Below are 24378 nucleotides of genomic sequence, written 5' to 3'. Positions count from 1 at the left end.
CTCAAGGAGGTCGAGACGGTGTCACCTGCGAGGAACGGGACGAATGCTGGGGATCGATATTAAATCTTGCTGATCTGCAATTATTATTGATCTCGGGGTCAATGTCAATGAGCCAATCAGCACAACAGGTATTGACATGAAGACCTCTTAAGCAGATGGAGACCAGAACACAGGGTTTAGATTGAAAAAGCCCAAACCTAAAGCCTTTTTTCTGGCCTGTAAAAGCAAACCTCTTCACACCCAACCTGACCCGCACCCGCATCAGCACCACCCAACACCCCCCCGAAGAGCCCCTCAGCTCCAGCCGAGGCCTCCCTCCACTCAGCCGGTTGAGATCCGGCTTCTCCTCGAAAAAAAAAGTCCATCTAAGAAGGAAGGGAGCGGACCCGGCGATGCTCTGGTGTCCTCTCTCCCACACAACTCCCCCACGTTAGAGAAAGCCTGGGTGCTTCTGCTGGGGCTGATTGGGCCCGGCTCAGTGCAAGGGCTGAGATAGGATCTTTCTATTTGCCCGGCGGCGGGGCTGCCTCTCTATCAGCGCTACCTCTGGAGGGGGTTTATCTGGCCTGCTGATAACAATGTTTTCCCCCGGCCTCCCTCCCCTCTCTGACGGTTTGTTACACTGGTAAATGGGAGTCAAGGCTGGGGCCGAGCAGCCGCTGCAGTCAGCTGGTCCTGCGCTACTCCTTGTAAACAAGATTGTCTCCGTTTGCTTTTTTTTTTTTTTTTTTTACGACTCCTCAGTTCTGTGTGTGTGTGTGTGTGTGTGTGTGACGGGGAGAGAGAGAGATAAAGGTGGAGAGAAAAACTGGATAAACAGCCAAAAATTTAGATTTTTGCCTCTTTACAAACAATACTTCCTCTATCGCCAAATAAATTAGTCAGGATATACCAACCCATTTGAGAACTTACTTCAGACGCATTAAACATTATCTTCATACACTCCTGTGCAAGTGCAGCCTGAGCCCTGTTCTTACTGCGCTGCTGCCAGTACATCTGTCGCTGGAGAGTTGCCAGCCGGACAAATCTGTGCCGAAACAATATGCACCGGAGTCCATGGAAGCAGCACTAAATAGCGTCTGTGTCAGATGAAACCTTGGCCCGGCGCAGGAGGCAGTACTTAGCGAAGTGCACCCGAGTATAAGTTGTAGATCACTCTCCGAGCTTGGCTGGGGCGAAACCTTCCAAACATGCTTTTTCATTCATGCCGTGGTGGGAAAAGCCTTGCCTTCTCTCTGCATGGCTGAAACATCTGTAAGCTGTTGCAGAGACAGAGCCCAGAGGAAAACATTTACCTAACAGAATACTAATTCTTTCAGGCCCTTGTGTCAGCACTTCGTAAATAAGCTCGCACATGTGGTTCTGTTTTCTTAAGGTGGGTCTGGGAGAACCATTCCGGCTGTGGTAATCTGCCACATCCACTCATGAGGTTTTTTTCGCTGAGCGTCGCCACGGTTCTTTGCCTCTCTCGCTTTTTCCCCTTCTGCACTCCTGCATCTTGTGCGTCTGTTTGACTCCCCGTGCATTTTCTCCTGCTCGGGACATGTATAGGTGCTGACGTTTGATTTAAAGCAAAATGGCGGAAGCTGTTACAGAACATGAGGAAACAAATTGAAATCATTGCATGCATGAATCCTTCCATCCTGCTGGCCCCCAAAGTCTCTCCTGACACTCTGAATCTGCACGTCCAGAGTAAATATGTTTGGCTCTCTAAAAAAAAAAAAAAAAACGGTGCAACATTTTTCCGCTGAAGTCTTCGCAGGCTTTGAGAACAACATCCAACTAATAGCCTACCATCTCCATCCCCCTCGTAGCACAGTTAAAACTCTGCTTTTATGTCCCTGCAATGAGTGTGTGCATTCCTCTTTGGGATGACTGTCCCAGATTTAAAGGCTTGTCAGACACCACTAGCCCTTTATTTTTCCATAAACTTGTATTTCTTTCTTTCTTTTTTTTTTTAATCTTTAGCTTTTTTTTTTTTTTTTTTTCCCACTGGGGAATTCCTGCTGCAGGAATGGTGTTGCAATGGATTATACGAAAAAATGTCCACAACTGGGAGTTGAAATGGAAGGCTCCTTCATCTTTGCCTCGCAGCATCTTTTTGTTGTGATGCCTGCGTGTTTGCAGCGCCGGAGTGCAAAAAAGTATTCAAATGCACGAGAATTAGAAAAATAGGGGGGTTTAATTTCAGGTACTGTAATGTGAGCAATCTCCTTATTAAAAAGCACCAGCAGCAGGAGGAGGATGATGATGCTACCAGCAGCTAACGACCTCTCTGTAAATGTCACTATAATTGGCATTAGTTGAACATCTGTAGGCATCTGCAGATAATCAATGCTCCTCGGTCGCCAACAAGGTCACGGTTTGTCTGAGACGGGGAAATGGAGATATTCAACGCTGACAGGTCGTTCTGTGATTATGTCAGCCGCTGAGATACATAATTCAGTGCTTTTAAACTGGACCCGTCTGGTGGAGCGAGCGGCGCTTGTGTTGTTTCTTTGGTTACATCTGTCTCCTCGTCACTCCTGGAGGCTGACATCTCTCTCAGCGGCGTGGCACGGCGGAGTGAAAGAGCACTTCCGTGGCGCAGGTAAAAAAAAAAAAAAAAACCCCGCCAAGAGATAGAAGGCCTCCTTCATGAATAAATGATTGTGACACGCAGCAATAATTTGCATCCGTGTAAAAGTGACGCATCAGCGCTTTTGTCTGCCGAGAAGTCTAGAGGTGTGTTTTTATTTTATTATTTAATGGAAAAATGGCTTTCATTAACAGTGGCAAACCAAAAGGTGTTGACAGCGATGCACCGACTTGTCAAGCCGATCACAGCCTGTTTTTCGAGCCGATCACAGCCTCGGCCCTTTTTTTTTCTCTAATTAGGCATATGCTGCGAGCATCATAACAAACGCTGAAACAGGTTTGTCCTTGCCTAATCCGGGGAACTAATTTTTAAGGTTATTATGCAAATCGATACTGTTTACAAACATGAAAGCCGGCGTCCTATTTTTGATCTGCCACATCGGTTTTCGATAGCTTAAAGCCCGGCTCGGCAGGTGTCATGTCAATAACAACCAGCGATCGATCGGCGCCAGTCTGAGGGGAGTTGGGACTGCTGGGCCTTTGCTGTGTAGAGGGCTTTTTTTTTTTTTTTTTTCATCAGCTGAAGTCACAGCACACCATTAAATCTATTGTGCATGCACACAGACGCAGATGACACTGTGGCTAAATTAATGTCCTGCTAAAACTGAACAGATATTTACGGCTTATCACTTCTTATTTCAATGCGATACTTGAAATATAAAACAGTAAGGTACAGTTTTTGGATCATCACACATCTGTGTCTCCTCCTCCTCCTCCTCCTCCTCCTCCCTCTACATTCACTCAGGAGTGATGGACCCCCCACAGGATAAACATCACCACCACAGAAGATCAAATGGGAAATTGACATCAGAATGTATGTAGATACAAAATAAGTAGCCCAAAATACACAATATTAGTGCTACAATTTCAACATTTTCCCAGTGTTTTTAATGTCTTATTTTAAAGGGGCATTATGTAGTTTTGACAAAACACTTGACTTTTCCATATCTGAATACACAAGCTTTTCTCAGACGAAAATAAGGCCCCCAGAACTCTGTTTGAAGCTAGAAAGGTGGCAGGGTCCGCCACGTATAAACAAAGTCAAACAGTATGAAATTGTGTTGTCCTTTGAAGTCAGTTTGTTCTTTCAGCCACAAAAACAAAGAGAATTTGTTTGTGAATTTTGTTTTTTTAAGCATGAAAATCAATCAATCTGATTAAGATTTCTTTCCAAAAAACCACGCAGTGCACCTTTAAGTCTCTGTAAATCACTTTGAATCGCCTTGTGTCTTAACGGTGCTATATAAATGAAATTGCCAACAAACCACTTACAGCAGTGGGGATAAATGTGGAATAATTACCCCCGAAATTAACCGCTGCCACCACTGCTAAAAAAACCACAACTGATGAGGAAGCATTGATCAAGATTTTTTAAACGTTTTCAGATCATTTTGAATGGTACAGTGTCTGCGCACAACATAAACAGGAATAAAAGAAAAGAAAATTCCACGTTGCTCATATATTTAGCTTCAGAGGCTATTGTTTGCACATGTATATAAGTAAGATTAACTGAAGTGCTCCACCCTGAGCACATGAAATCTACTCTATATTTTAAAATCATGTACTTGCGACTACTTGTCCTATATTTGTACCAGGTTGCAAGGAAGATGCTATATTTTGACAAGCTACTTCTGCACATGGGTTCATCTACAATAGCGCTTGAGGAAAAACACGTTGGGGTTTGCTCACAATCTCTCTGCTGCTGCCTCTTTGTACAGCCACACAGGCAAATATTCTAATGTGTGAACTAGCAGTCTTATTTGGCCTACAAACACACTGACTCCAAATTGAATTAACATTAGACACGGCTGTCTATATAAAAACCCTATTTGTTCTAATAATGTAATAAAGTTTCTGTGGGTCTTCTGTGGATTTATCAGATCTAAATTTACCTCAGAGGATGAGAGGCAGGCAGATTGTGATCTGTGTTTTTATACTGGACCTGCCCCGACAAATAGAGGAAACACGGCTGTAAGTGATGCAAAATCGAACACTGCACTTATAAAATTACTGCACATATGGTAATTGCTCGAACCGGCGGAGAGAACCTTGTTGCCATTGGCAGTTTGCCACTACTGTTTGCTCCTTTAAAAAAAAAAAAAAACACTAATCTCTGGCGCCTCATGCATATTATACCAGCTATATGCAACACTATAGTGTGGGTCAAGCGAGAGGTCAGAGATGAGACTTGAGTTGGCAACTTGCACACAAGCTGCACTCATTTTACATATAAATTTTATCGAAACTTCAACTGGGTCTACAACTCGTCTTCCATGGAATCCAGGTTTGACTTTGACTCATTGTTGGTAGTTTCTTAAGCATCTTTCTCTGCCGTGTGCCACGGCACTTTGAGCATTTCCACACGTTTTTTTGATGCATCTGCCAGTCGCGGGTGTAGGACACCAACGAATCAACGACATACATCCATGATCGATGGAAAACCACTAGATCTGTATCATACTTTGACACAATGGTACGACAAAGATCCTGTACATCATGTTGCTGCTACGCTGCGACAGTCATGTTGTCTTGGGAGTGTCTGGCATGTTATCTTGGGGTTATCTGCGGGTTAAAACATTGCCAAACAAGACTTTGTGATTGGACTTGATTTGGACTTGTATTGCATGTATGTTGTGACTTCCACCCATAAGTTAATTCCATCCATTTCCAGCCACTACCCGGTGCTGGTGCTGTGTTGGCGTCACTCTCCCCTGCAACGTTTTCCGTCTCCTCCTGGGGGATCCCGAGGGCATTCCCAAGCCAGATGAGATATATCATCTCTCCAGCTTTTTTTCTGGTGCTACCTCGGGGTCTCCTACCGGTTGGACATGCCCTGAAAAACCTTCAAAGAAAAGGCAACTCCTCGCCAGGAGGCATCCTGATCAGATGCCCGAACCACCTCGACTTGCTCGTTTTGACACAAAGGAGCAGCAGCTCTAACTCCGAGCTCCCTCCGGATGTCTCAGCTACTTACCCTATTTCTACGTGTGCGGTGAGGAGTTGTTTTTGACTCACGGGGTCATGAATGTTCGCCTTGACTTTATTTTCTGCTGCGGTTTCGTGTGTCTACCAAGGCGATTGATTTTCGGTTGATCAAACTGAAACCAGAAAACAATCTCAAGATCTTTTTGCCTTTTCCGCACAGCTACACATTCAGCTTCAATGTGAGACGCTGTCTTGTGATTTCAGTTGCGCTTTTTCATTAATCAATCAAAACTGCCCCTTTTCTGCTGCGAATTTTAAATCTTAAGCTTTCCGAAACTGAGAAAAAGAGAACAGTTTCTGACTTTTTTCTCTCCCTCCTTCTTCTCTAGAACTACTCGATAAAGTTCAAATCTTCGGTTTTCTCCAGTGATTCCAGTCCAGCCGTTCATTTATCAAGTAATTTATTCATACATTTATTTGAAGCATCGCTCAATAGCATCTGACCTCAGTGCCCCATCATCCGACTCTCCCTTCCGAGACAGAGCACAAGCGGTCCCTCAAGAGTGAAGCGATGCGGGTCAGAGGCAGAGTTTACTTGGGGAGGGAGGAGGAGGAGGAGGAAGACGAGGAGGAGGGGGGGGCATGTTTCACAACGCGATAGTGTTAAGCGGGTAATCATAACGTGATAGTGCTCCAGCTGCCGGGGTCATGGTATGCTTATGAATGTTAAGGAGGAGTGTTTTAAAGGCCTTCAAAATTACCCCTGATATCAAACGGTGACCTTTTTGTAGAGACTGCAACATGCTACGACGATTAGAATTACAATGTGCGCCGCTTTTTGCCAGATTTCAAACATGGAACATGCTAACGGCCCCCAAACTGTCCTTCATACACGTTCTGATAAAAGAAAATGTATATATCGTATACAGTAATCTTTATTTTTATTTTCTTTATAAATTGATCTCAAGTTTTAATGTGTTTTTGTTTTATCCGTATTTTGATATTGCCTTGGGTTTTATCATTAAAATGTGTTTCATCACTATTTGTGCTACTGATTTTATCCATAATGTTGTACTGTTCGCTTTAATTTGTACACTTTGGTGAACTCCGGTTGGTTTTAAATGTGCTATATAAATAATAAAAAAAAGTATATATACTTATTACTGTAGGATGAACCAAAATAACTGTACTTTTTTGTGGTAATAATGTGAAATATATGCCCTTATGAAACACCCCTAGACCCACACATTCGCTGTCAACAGGGGTGTTTAACAGAAGTCACTAAATCATCCATCATTTGATACGAGAGTCGATATAGCGAGGATACCAATTAATTCCACCTGTCTTTTTTACGTCTGCTCCACCGATCAAAACATTCTGCTCCTATGTTGCACTTTAAATTAAAATACAAAAAGGTTTTACAGATCTATTTATAATGTTCAGCATCAGCCGGCTTTCTTTTCTTTTTCTTTTTTTTCCCCCCTCCGTGGTAACCCAGCCCTCAAATGCTCCGAAAACTGGCGCCTTGGAAGTTTAGAATACACAAGACTTTGTCACCAATGGAAACTTTCGGTTAACTCGACGCTGCACACATCCAAGGAGTTCAGCTCTTATCAGAGCGCGGGATAATTGTTGAAACAGGTGTAACTGTCGAAGTGTCAGCGCGCCTCCTCTCTGTGTTCTGGTCCCCCGAACCAACCTCCGCCTATGACTCCATCTCATAAGTCTTTCAGACAACCTTGGTGTGATTTCTTGACAAAAGCGCGCTCGCTCTCAAGGTGCACTCGAGCGCGATATAAAAAGGGACAAAGACAGAGCCTGAGAGAAGATAGGAAGAAGAAATGGATTTCGTCTCTAATTATGCAAGAAGAAGCGACTTTGTGAAGATAAAGTTGGGTGACACAAGGGCATATTGAGGGACACGCTCACTTTAGGAAGGTTTTTTCAAAGTGGGAGGCACAAATGGATGTTTGTGCTATGAGCTATGGCTGCTAATTGGTGCAAACTTAATGAATGCGGGGCGCTGTGTGGAGACAGATGCTTTGTGCAATGTGGCAGATTTCAGTGGCTGCGCGTCTCTCTCCATCGCTGGAACATCAAGAAGAGGAGAACATTTGGCAGGTCATAAAATTATGCGAGGAAAAGGGGAAGCCCGAGAAGAAAAAAAAAAAATGTAAACAGTTGTTTGTTTATTTTTTCGTTAATTTATGGGTGGCTGTGTGTATGTGTACGCTTGTGTGTGTGCGAGCGCGCGCGTGTGTGTGAGAGAGTTAGCAGTTCTCGAGCGCTTGTCTATTTGTTTGAGCCATCGCTTTTTTTGTTTTGGCTTTCTTGCCTCGCCAGCTCTGTGGCTCTCAATTAGCGTGCAAGCCTCAGGGACCTAATTAACCAGTTCAATTAATAAATAATTTTCTTTAAAAAATCCCATACAAGCCATTCTGACATTTGTCAGCCACTCAGGAGCTGTTGTGTGCGTCTGTGTGTGTGTGTGTGTGTGTGTGTGTGTGTGAGAGAGAGAAAAAGGGGAGAGAATGATTAGCTTGTTTGCGAGCTCTGCCTATCCCCCAGGTGGCTGATGCAGGGGACAGTGCTGTGTGTGTGTGTGTGTGTGTGTGTGTGTGTGTGTGTGTGTGTGTGGCTGCATGGATGGAGAGGGGCTTACTCGCAGCGCTGGACCCCACAGCAGAGGAGGGCCCCCGTGACCTTTTATCGAGTGTCCAATCAATAATGTGCGAGCGTCCATCTCTTTGAGTTGCAGCCCGAGCCCGGGCTTCTGAAGGCCCGTGGCCAGCAGCAAAGCAGGATGGGAGCGGGCTACACAGTGGGGCAAAAGAGTCCTTGGGGGGCCAGGAGTGGAACAGAACCAAGCCGCCTCATGTCATTTACTCATAATGATGTCTTCCTTTAGTTGAAAAGGGAGGGGTGCAGGGGATGTAGAGTGTGTGTGTGTGTGTGTGTGTGTCGGGGTGGTGGTGGTGGTGCCCCCCTTCCTCCACTATCCTTTGTCTGACGGTGAAAGCATCCTCTTTGGTCTGTCACTGGGCTTCTGTGATTAAGGAGTGGAAACAGACCCTGGCTCTTTTTTCTCCCGCATTAGACTCCCATTTAGTGTTTCTTATCGCAGCCATCTATCTGGTCACATGATGGGATGGAGTTGTATTTCATTGTTTGGCGTAACCCGCAACGTATATTCCCTCGTGGGCACAATGGGACAGATGTGCTTGTTTAATTTGTAGCATTATCTCCAAACATCGACATTACAGGATCTGGTTGTCACCGCCAAAGAGCCGGGCGCTGATGGATCTGACTGTGTACCAGTGTTCATTAAACACACTCCAAACAGCCTTCAAACCGACTCTATTAGTGGCTGCCTCTAGAACAAGAGGCGCCTGAACGCAATTTTTGACCATGAAAATGCTCCTTAAGCAGACGAACGGGACTTGAAAGATGAACGGGACTTGAAGTTTCCTTCCTTTTTTTTTTTTTTTTCTTCTTTTCTTGAAAATGCCAGCGAGGAGTCAATCACTGGATATCAAAGCGGCAGGGACACAGCAGAGAAATCCAGTGATAATACGCGGTGCGGCCCACGCTCGCTGAACACAGCTAAGGCTGCCATCACAAGTATCGGTGCCGACACCGGGAGCAGACACCGGCCCTTTCGGCGAGCAGCTAGCTGTCGCTCCGTATTAGCTGCGGGGCGTGCGACGACACTTTGCATTGAATCGAAGCTCCCGTTCGCCGGGTAGGGGAGTTCAGAGACGACTTCTTCGAGACAGTTGGCTGACCCGCGCTGCCTACGGGAGTCAACGCGCGGCGGCCCGGGTTCGGCCTCATTCTGTACATATGCCGCAAATTATATTTCTGCACCGTTCTACTGAGAATACCCACACAAAACGAAGCCGCTCGACAAAGGAAGGGATGTATTCTGGCAGCAGGATGAGAGGAAGGGCGAGTTAAATATACCAGCAGACAAATAGAACTATTTAAGTCCGCATGTTCATATTAAGCATCATCTGCGGTAGTCTTTCCTCATCACAGCTGGGCTGCAGAGATTTCAGCCCATCGATTGGTAAAGTAAGTGTTTGAAAGAGAGTATGAGTCAAAAGGGGATCTGAAGGTGGGCTGACAGATGGAAGACACATGGAGGACCTAAAGATGGAGAGATCACTTTTGTTCCCTGTCAGGTTTGACCGAGGCCTCCTCTGCTCAGAGGTGACTGTTGCACTCTCTGGCGCCCTCTAACACCCCCCTGAGATCACTCCACTCAACTCCACCGCCTCGGCTTTGATGCAAAAGGGGGGTTATTGTGTAAATATTTTGCTTGAGCATTTGAGCATCTTAATCTTCCATAAGGTGATCTTTGGAGTGGAGCAACGCGGGGTGCTGATGTTCAGAGGAGCTCCCAGTTGTAGAAAGAAAGAGGGAGCGAAAGAGACAGAGGGAGGGAGGGAGAGGAAAAAGAAGAAGGTCTGTGTACTTGCTAGAGTGCTGGGAGCTAGAGTTCACTACGGGGGCGTAAGTGTGTCAAGAAGAGCGCTTTTCCCCCATCCGCAAGCCCCGGGCCCTCTCCACAACATTAAAAAGCATAAACAGTCAATACTGAATGTAACTCAGAGAAAGAGCAAGAGAGAGAGCGTGGAAAAAAAAACACAAAAAAAAAAAAAAACAAGTACGAGGAACGCAAGGGTTTTTCAAGCGTTACACAACATAGTGAGATCAGAGAAATGGAGGCTGGGCTGTAGTGTATGGTTGCAAAGCTTTTTCTGATGGAGGAAGGGAGCCTCTCCAAGTGAATCATTCATTGCGGGCGGCAGGGGTGTAAATATGAAGGGGAGGGTTGAAGGAGAGCGGGATCAAGGAAATGCACACCTGGTGCAAGACAGGGGTCAGATTGGCCCCGCACAAAAGGAAACGAAAAGGGAAAAAGAGAGAATGAGTTGTTTTGGCATACCTCCGTTTAGACAGAAGCAGCAGCGCTTCTATCAGCGCGCAAAAAGCAGGACAGAATGGAGTAGGTAGAGGGTGCATATGGTGGTAGGCTGTCTGCCACGATACACATGCCCGAAACACATGCTTTCCACGCCGATGAGAGGGAGGCTCGTCTTATTTTAAAAATAAATAAATGGGAAAAGGATTTTCAAACGCAACATTTTAGACTCCCAGTTTGAGATGTGAGGGGCTTGTTTATCCGTGGCACATTGTTTCTTGCTCATAATCGCTCAAGAGTCCCAATCAGTCACTCCCTCTTTCCGTCTCTTGCAAGTCTTTTTTCAAACGATATCTCCCAAACACTCGACACCTGGCTGGCTGACTTCAGAGCTGAAATCAGCGTTGAAGTCTGTGTGTCTCTCAGTTTCCCTTCTCTCTCTCTCTCTCTTTTTTTTTTAATCATCCAGTCAGTCACTCCTCAAATGTTCAAACCTATGCATTCTGGGAGATCTCCCTCTATAGACGGAGGATAAAGAGGCGGAGAGGCGCCGGAGAGCAGGTGTGGGACGGCTGGTTTTGAGGACATGAGCGGGTACATGTGAGCGTGTTTGATTAAGCTCATCGCGACGGTTCTTTCATTTACTTGACAAAAATTGCAATTAATTAGTTGTTCAAAAGGACATCTGAAGCCCCCAGGAGGAAAATGATGTATATTATTTGCTTTAAAAAATCCTTGAAACGACGGCAAAGGGAAAATGTCCGGTAAAGATAATTGCAAAAAGAAAAAAAATATATAAACTTCCTTTATTTTCAAGGTTCTTCGATTTAATTCCGAAGTCATGAACCGGAGTTTTCATCAATAAACAACCAAGGGCATTCAGACCACTTACTGTTTCTCTCCTCAAGAAAAAATGTTCTCCTGGTTTATGGCCAAACAAAAGTTACTTCGGTACAAAGTGCTGTTTGAGCCACTTCCCCTACCAGAGCGAGACTCCATATTTTAAACATTCGGAGGAGGGAACAATATCTATGAAAAGTGTGAAATTTGATTTCTACCCTACGGAATAGGCCGTTTCCTTCTGTTGTCAAACAGAATGACTAAACATACTCATTCACATGCTCCCATGGTAGGACGTTATTAATTTATCACTTCAGAGTTATCAGCGCCGTTTCGCGTGCACACACACACACACGTTGCACACACGTTTGCTTTTCGATGATTGACAATGTGATAAATTTTATTTGAATATGGCTGACATGAATTATGTAACCAGAGAGACTGGTGGCTTTGTTGCTTCCCTCCAGCTCTTCGCCTTTTCCCTCCAAGATAACATACAGTTGATAATTTACAGTAGAACACATTCTGAAAACTATAAAGAGAGATATAGCGACAATGCCCCAAAGGGAGAAAACAGAGTGCTTTCAGTGCAGCCGGCACACGAGCCGGATTCTGAGAGCTGCAGAGAAGTGGAAGGGGAGAAGGTTCACACTCTGGCAACTCTGGCAATGAGGTTAGGTGGCTGACACTTTTGACACTGGAAAGTGATTTTTTTCTGGAGTTCAGCTCTGATGGTAGCGATGAGGTCTCAGCAGACTGGGTTAGTCCACAAGAAAAAGAAGAGAGAACGAGAGAGAGAGAGAGAAATAAACACAAATGAAAGAGAGAGAAAAATGAGCACAGCACTCGTGGTATCTGATGTTGATAGCTGTGGTGAAAGACTGCCTTTGAAAGGCTTGAGGAAAGTGACAATGCTGTATGTTTTTTTTCCTTGTTGCTGCGCCTCCAGATGGCCGACGTGAAAAAAAAAATAAAAATAAAAAAATAAAAACTTGTCTGATTGGTCTGAGAAGACTGTCAAATGTCAAGCAGTTATCAAACGGCGGACATGTTTTCTTTTAAAAAGATACCGGCAGAAAGGAAAAGCCTAACCTTTCAGCGAGTGAGCGAAAGTCACTCATCCCATCATGTGCGGTACTCCACACAACCAACAACAACAACAAAAAAACCCTGCTGCTCTTTACAAGGCTTACACTCTCTCCTCTGATTCAAATCTATAGCTGTTGACAAGTTGTCTACGGCTGACTCGGACGGATCAGTCGGAACACCTAATTCCAGGGAATTATTTACTTGACGGGGTGCAACACAGAGGCAAAGAGGACAAACTCCGAACATTCACACGTTACCTTTTAAAAAAAAAGAAGGAGCTTGCAGGAAGATACTGCAACTGAAATATTAAAGGCGCAGTATGTAGTTCTGGGGAAGACATTCGAATCAGAAGAGAAAAAAATGAGTGACTGACTGACGAATAAACCCCATTTTGATTACCTTAAAGGACTACACAATTTGTACAGTTTTTACTTTGTTTATATGTGGCGGACCCTGCCAGTGTTCTGGGGACCTTATTTTCCTCTGAGAACGGCGTGTGTTCAGTTTGTAAAAGATAAATATTTGTATTGTTTGTATTATTACCCCATTCATATCGAAATTCAGTTTCCTTTTACTCAATTCGTGGTCACTTTCAGACCTAAACTGATCCGAGGTCTTTTTTGCGTCTCCTCTGCATCATGCTTACATCTCAACGCGCACACATTTCATGTCATAATCACTGACAGGAACAGCTTGCTCAACACTGGCTGTACAGTCGTACTCCGCTGTTCCAGTTCCTGTGGCTGCTGTTGTTCCGCTCCCCCTTCCCACCGAGCGGTGCTTGTACCAAAAAGGGGAGATGGGACGACAATGTCCTTGATTTTTTTCAAAGCGGCGGGACTTGTTAATGCCCTCATTTTCATGTTACACCACTGAATCAATCATCACTGCTCCGTTGCACCGTTCAAACAAACTTCGGCACAACTTTCACATGAACCTACATTTCTATTCTCATTATTTTTGATTTTTATTCGGAGAGTGTCTCTTTGTGCTCCGCGCTCGCTGCGCAGGCGGGTCAGAGATCAGGCTGGAGCTGGCAAGGATTCAGTGTCTTGCTCAAAGACACTTTAGCAGACTGGGTGCTTGCTACTGTGGGCCTCGAGCCCAGCTACACTGCCCTGCAACCCCGACACTGACAGTTGATATGAATTTCAAAGAGGCCGTGTTTCACTGAATATTTTTATCCTGGACTTTTGTTCTCGGACTGTCTAAAGAGGAAGAGAGTAATCAATGGCTTTTATCTCCAAAAAGGAAATTACAACATCTCTATTGATGCGTAAGGTGACCCGGAAACAACAGCCAGCATAAAGTACTCACACTGGAGTGACTGAGCAAATTATTTAGGAAGCATGCGGTGAAATCTCTAGGAAATCAAATGTAACAATAATCCAGCTTTCTATGTCTCTCGTCGTGAATTTACAGAATAAAATGTTTGCCAGCGATGGAGACCGAGGAGAGACAGAGGGTGGATTTTTGTGTTGTCACACGCTCATCCATCTATGAGTGATTGAATCACACCAGGGGTGGGGATGAGGGGCTCCGAAGAGAGTTTTGACAGCCAGATATCTCTAAAAAACTGGCATTGCTGAGTCTTCGGTACCGATCGAAAACGCCTCATCTATTCTCACAAATGCATTATTTGAATATTCAGGCACGCAAAAACACTCCCCTCCGCGTCCACCTCCAATGCAGGAAGGAAGCTCGAGTTCTATTTTCACAGGCAGCCAGGGTTTTTTTTTGGTGATGCGATTCAAAGTGGTCACCGTTTTTTTTTTTATTTATTTAAAACGCAGCGGCTGACAAGGCCACAAAAACATCACATCTCCACCTTCAAACGAAGGTGAGGCCGGGACAAACTCTGCATTTTGGAATTTCTCTGCATTGAAGCGGGGTGATAATGAACATTAATATGTACAGCCCGCTCTTTATACAACTCTTGCTGTGCCGCCTTTGGTGTCCTGTTGAGAGGGTGTCTAAGCAGTGCACCATCAATGGCGGGGGGAACAAAGCCAGAGGAAAATATCAAGTCTTTTTCCACAACTGCCTGCCTTGCCTTGCTCTGCCTTAAGATTAATCTAATTTGGTCTTTATTGAGAAATGGGTAAGAGCAGTTTTGTTTTATTTATGTGTGTTTTTTCCTCCTCTGCTCCTTTCCTTTGTTGCCTCTCCTCGGCTGCCTCTGACAAAAGACAGCCAGCCTGCCAAGCCCGGTGTTGCTCTGGGACGGACCTGTCAATCACTCCTGACGGCACCCTGACAACATGTACGTTAAAATTTCAAACGGGACTCAAAGGCGGCGCGTGACAGCGGAGCCTTTGAAAGTGGCTGTAGCGCTCGGCGACAGCCAGAGGAGTACGGGTGGAAAACAAACTAGAAAACAACAGTGCGGAGGGAAAAGAGAGGGAGAGAGTCACAGACAGAGAGAAGAAGAAAAAAAACAAAAGTTAAAAGCAAAACAGTGAAGAATGTGGGTCTTGATGACGGGAATTGGCATTAGATTCTCCCTTGGTGTATCATTGTTTTTTAATTTGGTTGAAACTCCCCTGAGTGGAGCTTTTCGGTCTTCCAGGGACTCTGCTGAGGGCCCCGCTCTCGCCGCAGTCCAGGGACGCCGGCGCCTCCTCTCCTGCTCCTCCGAGGCCTCGCTCAGATCAAGTCGAGCCTTCTTTTGCATCTCCCTACCCCATCCTTCGACACAAAACAACTGTGCGCGAATCTTAATAACATTCTTGATTCCACCTCGCATACCTTCGCTGCACGCCTGTGCAATTAATTCCCAGTAGAAATGGGAAAGCCAGCGCTCGCCACCGAGATAAGCCTTTTCTGTAGAATTCATAAATCTAAGATCTGTAGCTTCCGATGCTGACGAGAAAAATGGACAACTCAATTCAGATTCTTTCTCTCCGCACCAGGATTAAACCTTTTTATAAAAAAAAAAAAACCCAAACAAACTGTGCAGCTGGATGCCTGCCTTCAAGCAAACAAATGGCATATGGCGTGCGATGTGCACACACAAGGCTCGAGGATGTACTTTCAAATGATCAACCCGGCGCACAACACATGCGGGCACACAGGCCACCACCACCACCTCTTCAACATGGCTAAATGAACAGTGTAAATGGCGGTACAACAAAAAAGGGCCCGGGCTGTGCCAGACCCTATGGGAGGACTGCCATCTCTGCAGTCCTGCAGTTTTTGCACTGATCCTTCAAGTCAGCAGCCACATCTGCAGTTCAAAAACACACACTGGCTTGAAACTGCTACAAAGCAAACTGCTCATTGTCTGCCTGAGACTTTGTTTGACCATGCTGCGTGCGCGTGTGTACATGAATGCGGGTGTCTAGTCGAAGTTTGTTTGAAACTAACAGTCTAAAATCAACTCTGTTGCGGCTCAGTGTGTGTGTGTGTGTGTGCAGGGAATGTGTGTGGCTCGAAATGGACAAGCATTGCACGTGTGCTGGGACGCAGGTCATGTCAGCCTGTTAGTGAATGTTGTTGTTGTTTTTGTTTTTTTTTAACCTCTCCCTTGGTAAAAACTACTGTACGTCTGAGCACTGATAGGCTCCGGTACAGACGGGGAGCAGTGGCACTGACACAGACACACACGAGTTGTACCACATGAATCCATGCCATTGTGTGACTCGCGTCTACATGCATGTGTGTCCAAGCGCACTCACAAATGTATACATGCAAGCAAAACAAACACGCATACAAGCTGCTCAGGGATATGGCTGTGCTTTAAAGAACTTGAAACAGGCAGCCTGCAGACGGGGCGATGCTTTGGCTTCTAGTGCCCTCTAGTGCTTGGAACCACCTGGTAAATGAACTGGGATGTGTGCTGAAACTGGACAATCTGTGAAGGCAAACTGAGAGTTGTGGGACAACTTAAAAAATCACAATATATAGTATGGTCAACTTTAGTCAAAAATCTATTTAAAGATTAGTTTTATTTGAGCATAAACGCAGTTATTTCTTGCAAATGTTGGAGTGACGCTGGCTGTAAATGAGTAAAATGGCAAAGAGGGGGATGTGAAACTGAGTGCTACTGAGATGTAATAGACATTTTAATAAGAACAACAAGATACTTGACCAACTTTTGTCAACAACTTGTTTATAGATTTGTTTCATTTGAGCATAAAGGTGTTTTTTTTTTTCTTGCAAATGTTGATGTGACATCGACGTTAAGTAAAGAGTAAAAAGGCAGAAACGAATATCTAAGTGGCCCAACTATGACTGTGAACTGAGTGCTAATGAAATTAAGTAGAGCTACACAAAAGAACAACATAGTTATTTTAAATTCAAAACAAACTTTTGCCAAAAAACTTGCCGTAAATTAGTTTTCTTTGAGCATAAAGTTGGTTATTTTCAACAGATGGTGAACCATTGGACCTCGATGAGGCGTGAAAGGGGATGGAACTAATTTCAGAGAACAATAAATATAAAAACTAAATGATAAATAAATAATAAGTCAATCTCCTAAAGGCATTTTAAACAATTAAAAATATTTGAATCATAAAATGATGTCTGCTCTCTGATTGCAAAGTCTGCCACGTGCGGTTCTGCAGCTCAACAGTCTAATTCAACTGATTTCAATACATAAAACAACTGTGTTAGTTTTAAAACTTCAATTATTTCTGTATTTTATCAGACATATTTTGTTTCTAACATTTGACAATTTCAACTGTTATCCCATATGTAACAAGAGAGAATTAACTCTGTAATTTTAAAATTGTTAAAAGTTAACAATTATAACCGAGATGTCCTTATAATAATATTTCAAATAATATTACGCGCCTGTCTCATCTGTGGAGTCCCATCAAATTGCTCCATAATAAGATCAATCAAAGCTCATTTACATAAATACATAGCTTTTTATTCATATTCAGCCCTTCGGAAAAGGGGGTGCTGCTGAGGTGTAGATTATTGCAACATTTTCCACATCTTTACTCCTCAGAAGTTAACAGCTGCAAGACAGAACACAAAACAATCAAAACACATCTTCTCTCTCCTCGTGAGCTTTAGTTTGTTACAGTAATATCTCCTCGTCCGATGAAACCAAATCTCTCGTTGCTGTTATCGAGTTTTAAAAGATTTCGATAAATAAAACTGGTTAATAATTACAGTGGTTTGTTTTAACTGGGTCTTGTGGGAAAGTCATCTAACACTTGCATTATTCTAAACTGTGCGCTTGTAAGCAAACGTGCGTTCAGATAAAAAAAGAAAAAAAGAAAAGAATCCCGTCACTATGCTCTTTCTGTTTTGTATTATTTATGCGGTGCACTGGAAAGGCCTTTGAAACGGGAAATCCAAGTAAGATTATTAAAGGTGCAATGATCTCCAAACAAGTCCTAAAAATGGGACTCATTCCTCGACTGTAGCTGCGCAACATCACACTTTTTGTCCTCCGCGTTTTAATCCCCTCCGATCAATCATATTCACTGTAGGCAATTTTGCACAAGGGGAACACTTTTTGTTTCCGTGCCGCATCGCCCAGCATTTACTGTAACATCGCCTGATGAAACGAGACTTCAGATTGTTATTAGAAACTTCTGTGTTTAATATCGGAGGAGATGTAGAGAAATACATCATAAAATATAACAAGTAAAAAAAACAAATAAAAGAAAACACAACAACTAATATAATCACAATGATATATCATTTAAACATATTTGGAGCAGATGAGGTCATGCCTTTGAGCAACTGGATATACCATGCGAGGACTTTAACGCAGTCTCATCTGCTGCTAGTTAATTCTGTATAATAAGGAAGGGTTTTTGTTTTTTTTTGTAAATCATATGCATGTATTTTTTGCGCATGCATGATGGAGCCAGCAGAGGTGGGATTTGAGAGGCACCTCAAAGCTATGATTATCCTGAGTGTCTCTGCCCAATAATGTTACCTGCTGGGACGGCAGCACTGCTCCTCTAAATAAATTGCAAGTGGCCTTGGGCAATAAGAGGAGCCCTCCTTTGATCTGCCTGACTGCCAATGAGGAGAATGTGCAGGCAGTCAATCAAGCTCTTAAGGCTTCGCAACAATGGAGCCGACCCCGCTTTATTATTTATTTTTTAAATTGATGTATTTCATTATCACAAGGTGTCTACTTGCTGGGGTAGCTGGGGGGGAGGGAGGGAGGAGGAGGAGGAGGGGGGCAACATGATCAATAATTGATATGCGGTGTGAGAAAAGCTGATTTGCTGCCTCTCCTCTGGTGCACTTGTCACTAGCTGTTGTCAGAACACATTTGCTTTGATGACAAATTTGAAGAAGTGAACAACAGCATCACATCTGATTACAAATTTAGCGAGTGGTGAAAGGCAGGGGCCCCTTCCAACGCTCAGGCTCTGTTTGTTCAGGGGCGCTCTGGAGAGAATGACTACCAGGGCTCTGAGGTGAGTTACAGTCTTGTAAGCACGGAGATGAGAAGGGGGTTGAACTTTTTTGTCATGTGTCAGTAAACAGCGTGACTTGTTTGAAAGGCACCTGGATTACAGGGTGAAAAGTTGCTCTTTAAACCTTTAAAGCTTTGGGGCATGGGGAGACACGCCACGTCAAAACAGAGTGTGGAGATGAGGAGTGAGAGCAGCTAAAAGCCAGAACTCCCCCCGGTGTGTCTGCTGAGAGACGAAGGAGTTGTCCTGTTTTTTTTTTTTTCTGCAGAGTTTGGGTCACGCGTGTATGGCGGAGCATCTCAAATCGATTTAGTCAAATAAAGGGGAGATGCTCGAATGATCTGAACAGTCCAGGTTTTCTCCCTTGAAAGACAGCTCGCACTGACGTGAAGAAAATCCGTCATAAACAAGAAAACTGGCTGGCTGCTATTCAAATTCACGATATCTAAAAAAAAAAAAAAAGCGCGATTCAGTTTAAAGTCAGCCGCGTTAAAGCTCAATAAAGTGGAAAGAAAAGTCTCAACAGAGGAGGGTTTTCTTTCATGGTTGCACCCAAATGACCACCTGCAGGTCATCAGAATCCAACTTAAAGAAAATCTTTACGATGATTTCATTGCTAAGAGCAGTTCTTAATTAGCCTAAATGTTGTTTTTAATTACATGTGCGGAGTGGAGATTTACCACAAACTTTAAAAACTCAAATCCTGATGGGGGGGGGGGGGGGGGGGGGGGGGACAGTTCAACGCGGAAAAATCTCAAAGACGAGAAAACAAACAACATATCAACAACTCAACATAATTGACAGCTGCATCCATTTGCTCGGTCCAAGCCCCCTCCTCCTGCTTTTTCCACTCTGTTCTTCCAACACCATTTCCTCTTTTAATTATCCCCCAGCAAAAAAGATGGAGCACATCAGACGCATCGCGGTAAATCCTGGCCCTGGCACGGGCTCATAGTGGCTCCTGCGTCTGGCAATCCCGATAGAGCCTGTGCGCTGGCAGTGACAAGAGAGGGAGGATGCCTGGAGATTTTCTGACAGAAAGAATGGAGAGGATGATCTCTCAGCAAAAGAGAGGTCCTCATTCGACTCCCGGCGTGGGAGGCTTTTTGGCGAGCGCTTTTTCCGATCATACCACATTTTCAGCACCAGATTAGCCAGTTCTCAGGAGCAAAACTCACATAGACCCCTTGTTTACACCTCAGTGCGACAGTGTTTTTGTAATGACTGTTCAGTAAAAGAGCACATTGGAGGCACTGCAAGCGCGCCTGCTCTCCTATCTCTCCCCGCAACATTTTAGGGGTGAGACTTATTGTATATAGCGGGGTCAGAGACACCACGGTTTGGATTAAGGGAATATGATTTGTTTTGAATTGAAAGAAGTCTCCTCTGACCTGAAATGTGTTTTTTTTTTTTTTTTTACTGAGTGAATTGCACATTCGCATTCTAATTAGGTATCAGCTACACGAATGGCTTTTTCTTTTATGGAAGCCGGAGAGATGAAAAAGGTTGCAAGTTAACTAGTGCCGGGGTTTGCTATCTGTCAAAGTTTTCTCCTATCTCCGTGGGGTGCACATCAATCACAGAGGTCCCCGACTGACAGTCATTCTGCGGGCTAATAGTGTCGTCATCTCCCACGCGATTACACAGATTGCACAATGAGATCCTCGGACACAATGGAGCTGCGAATCTAGCCCCCCACTCTGTTCCCCTCTCCTTTCCCTTTTCTTCCATCATTCTGAGATGAAGAGTGGAATGCTCCACAGCGGGTAGCTTTCTTCTCCTCCAGGGGGAACTGAGAAAGCAGGCAAGGGCCTCTGTGATGTTACTTTCCCTTCAGGGTGGGGAGGAGATGTCTTGTAGCACAGCTAAAGATGATCATTTGAGAGCCTGTGAAACAAGGTTCCCCTCTGGAAGCCACAGAGATACGGAGAGCCAAGGTCCCGGCTAATGAATGAGGGGTTAGCTGATGTTCCTCACTGATGAAAACGTGAACAATGACAATGAAAGCGGTGGCATGTTTTTTTTTTCTTTTCCCGTGGTCGAAACATTGCGTTGCACCTCAGTTACGCGCTCCTCTCAACAGGCCGCGAAGGTCGGAGGTCAGGCTGAGCAGCATCGGTTGCGGATGCTTGCTTCCCTATTGCGCGGAGCCTGAGCAACTGTTTTCAGTCACAACAAGAATTCCCTGTCATTCCGCTGCCCTCCTGCATCAACACCAGAGTACAAAGATTTTTTACATTTAATAGGCGTGATGAAAGGAATCATTAATCCATGAATGAACATACGAGCGGAAATCTAAACATTTGTTCCTTATATGTTCTGATAAAACCTTTCCTCCCGGAGTAAATATTTGCTCAAGAAACTCGCAATAAACAAAACAACATCCCATCTGATAATCTGCCACAATTACGCTGCACGCTGTGATGAAAGGATATCAATGATCTACTTATGTCATAGAAAAAGAGTGCAGCTTCAAACATGAAAGCTATTGAAGCCTATGAGAGTTTCAAGTCAATGAATGATCAAAGAAGCAAAAGCTTATCAACGCTGTTCCTTAACACCGAAACAGTGTCATATAGCACCGGGTGTACTACCCCAGTAGCGGTGTTATTGCCCAGGAACATAATGGCTATTGTGCGCTCTGAAAACATTTGCCTTTTTAACACAGTCGAAGCTGCAAAAAGCGCACAAAGTGGAGAGGGGGCACCCGCCCTTTATCCTGATGAAAGGCTAAAGGATGAGACTGACCTTGCTGGCATCAGCTGGGCTTTGGGAACACAATGCATGACGGCAAACTCTTTCTAGCCCTTTCCCCTTCAGCTCTGGGCTACGCTTACAAGCCAAAGACTCAAGTCCAAACATCTATCATTTTATACAAAGAGTAAAACATACATGTGCCCCGAACCCCTCCTTTTATATCACACAAACACACACACATGCACTTAGCAGTCGTGTCTGTTCATGTACAAACAGACCAGTCCCGTCTGGTATCATAGCACAACTGCAGGCTATGGAAGCAAAAAGAGTCAACAGATCACTTTAGATTACATCAACACAAGAGCTTGACTCAGTCCACTTTCCCTTAACAGGAAATGAATAACAATTACATTCTGACCTGCACCACATGGGGAACGCATCAATCCGAACTCAAACTGGGAGTGGGACTGAATGAAAAGTCAGTCAGGCAAGACATGAAATCAAATTCGCAACAAGGATGAATCCTTTTTCAGATAGTTTCCCCCCCCTCCCCATAAAAAAATGATCTAACCCACAGTACACTTTAAAGGCTTTGTTGTTCGGGGGCCACACACCTAAAGGGCCTTTTGTGTGACATTTCAAAAGGCCGCATCACAAGGTCATGGAGTGACAAATGTCACACAAACACAGAATAGCACTTGTGTGGTGTTGGTTTTTGCGATGGGGGGGAGGGGGGTGAATTCTATAGGTAAACTCTAGCAGACAGGAGATAAGTTACCCGCGAGCCTGTCAGACAAAGGGAACACTAGTTGGCATCTCTAAAAGGTAAAGAGTAGTAGTCCCTGACGTGTCAGAGGCCTCATCGTCAGTGGGAGAGTATAAAAGGACCTGCAAGTGTGTCTAGGTCTATGCGCAAAACATCCACAAGCCTGCAACCATGGGAAAGGTATGAGCTCACATGCAGTATGGTAACAGGTTTGACGAAGAGGTGAAGAGAGAAAATGGTTTGGGAACACGTGTCAAATAGTGTAACAGGGAAAGAGAGGCAGCGGGAGAACTCATTCGAGTAAAAGTATGAACTAGAAAAAAGAGAACGGACGGCTAGAGGACGTATTTTTGAGACCGAAAACACACATATAGGTGTTTGAAAGGGAAGCGTCTGCGGAGATCAACGATTACGTGGTATCCAAAGATGACAGATTCACTGTGTTTGTATGACAGCAGCAATTTCTGGCTCCTTAAATTTGAGTAGTTGACGGCGAGCACACGACGAGTTATACTTTAAATAAAAAGTCAGCTGAATACAATTGCTTCAGTTGCCTTGATTTTCACCTGCCAAGAACTGAAAGTAATATACAGAGCAGCGTAGAGGTTTGTGCACTTCAAGGACTCATGAAAAAGTAATTGGGTTTGTTCAAGGGAGAGCAGTGTCCCCTACAGTCCGTCCGAGCATACTGCAACAAGTAACATGAGTGATGAATGCTTCTCTCTCCCCTCTTCAAGATAATCTTCTACGAGGGCCGCAACTTCCAGGGCCGTCACTGGGAGTGCAGCAGTGACTGCATGGACACCTTCAGGCACTTCAACTGTTGTAACTCCATCCGTGTGAGCGGCGGTCACTGGGTGGCCTATGAGAAGCCTCACTACATGGGCTACCAGTACATCCTCGGCCCTGGCGAGTACCCCGACTACCGCAATTGGATGGGCTTCAACAACTGCGTCCGCTCCTGCCAGATGTTCTCCCCTGTAAGTCAATCAAGCAGTTAGGATCGGTAGCGCCCACCCCCCCCTACCCCTACCACACCGCGTCGCTCACCTTGTACATCAAATGCCGCTTTAGAAATGGATGTCAATCAACGGCCTTTTGATGTCATTTATGGATACTCAGGCAGGTCATAGCATGAAAGTCTCTGCTGTGAGGCCCACAAGGAGACCCAGTCAGCCTTTAAAAGGAATATGACACACACCCCATAAGACTTGGTGCCTTCATTCTAATTCTGTTAGACACACTGAGTGTTTCTGGCAGTTTGGGGAGGGGAGAAAAAACAAAGTCTAATGCTGTCGTGCTCCGAAAGAGCTCGTGCTCATCGTCATCTGTAGTTCCTTATTTAGACAAGTACTCATTTGAATTTAAAGTTCAAGAAAACCAGCTCAACCCAAAGTGCTCTATCGGGTTCACAGCTGACCAAAAATTGCATGATAATCATCTTCTGATTTATTTCACACACAGTATAGAGGATCCTACAAGATGAGGATCTACAACAGGCCCGACATGATGGGACACACCATGGAGTTCATGGACGACTGCCCCAACGTGTTCGACCGTTTCCACTTCCGTGACATTTACTCCTGCAATATCATGGAGGGCTTCTGGATCTTCTACGAGCACCCCAACTACAGGGGACGCCAGTATTTCCTGCGCCCCGGAGAGTACAGAGCCTGTGGTGACTGGGGCTGCCACAACCCCATGGTGGGCTCATTCAGGAGGATGAGGACTGTCATGTAAACTGTGCAACCCAAATAAACATTAAAGACTGAATTTCCAAATAACAGTGTCCTTTTGTGAGCTTATTTGAGCGAATCCCTGCATCTGAAGTACAGAAACACAGCAGCACATTTGCTTCTTGCTCAGTGTCCACCTTCAACCCATCAAGGCCTGTTGCTGCTGCTTGATGATCTCTGTTGCCGTAAAATAATACCTATCAGTGCCTCTTCTCTTTGCTTGCTCTCTGCCCTGACTGTCCTCACAGTCCGCATGTAGGTTTCTGGCATTCACGCCTATAAAGGCAGATGTTGCAACTCTTATTGTCACCCTTTGAGAAAGTGCAGTTGGTACGGTATTTTCCGTAGACAGACAGAGCTTTGACAGAG

The 24378-nt window shown here is 44.6% G+C and overlaps 1 protein-coding gene across 1 annotated transcript; it reads left to right on the top strand.

Moving 5' to 3' along the window:
* Positions 1–22392: 22392 nt before the first annotated feature.
* crygmxl2 (crystallin, gamma MX, like 2) lies at positions 22393–24057 on the top strand. Its single transcript, XM_030399518.1, has 3 exons — positions 22393–22453; positions 23011–23253; positions 23738–24057. The coding sequence occupies exons 1-3, from the start codon at positions 22445–22447 to the stop codon at positions 24011–24013; spliced, it is 528 nt and encodes a 175-aa protein (XP_030255378.1). The 5' UTR covers positions 22393–22444; the 3' UTR covers positions 24014–24057.
* Positions 24058–24378: the final 321 nt, after the last annotated feature.

The sequence above is a fragment of the Sparus aurata genome, chromosome 20 (assembly GCF_900880675.1).
Source record: "Sparus aurata chromosome 20, fSpaAur1.1, whole genome shotgun sequence".
Taxonomy (NCBI): domain Eukaryota; kingdom Metazoa; phylum Chordata; class Actinopteri; order Spariformes; family Sparidae; genus Sparus; species Sparus aurata.
Note: the sequence above shows the minus strand (reverse complement) of the source record. Positions and strands in the feature narration are given on the sequence as shown.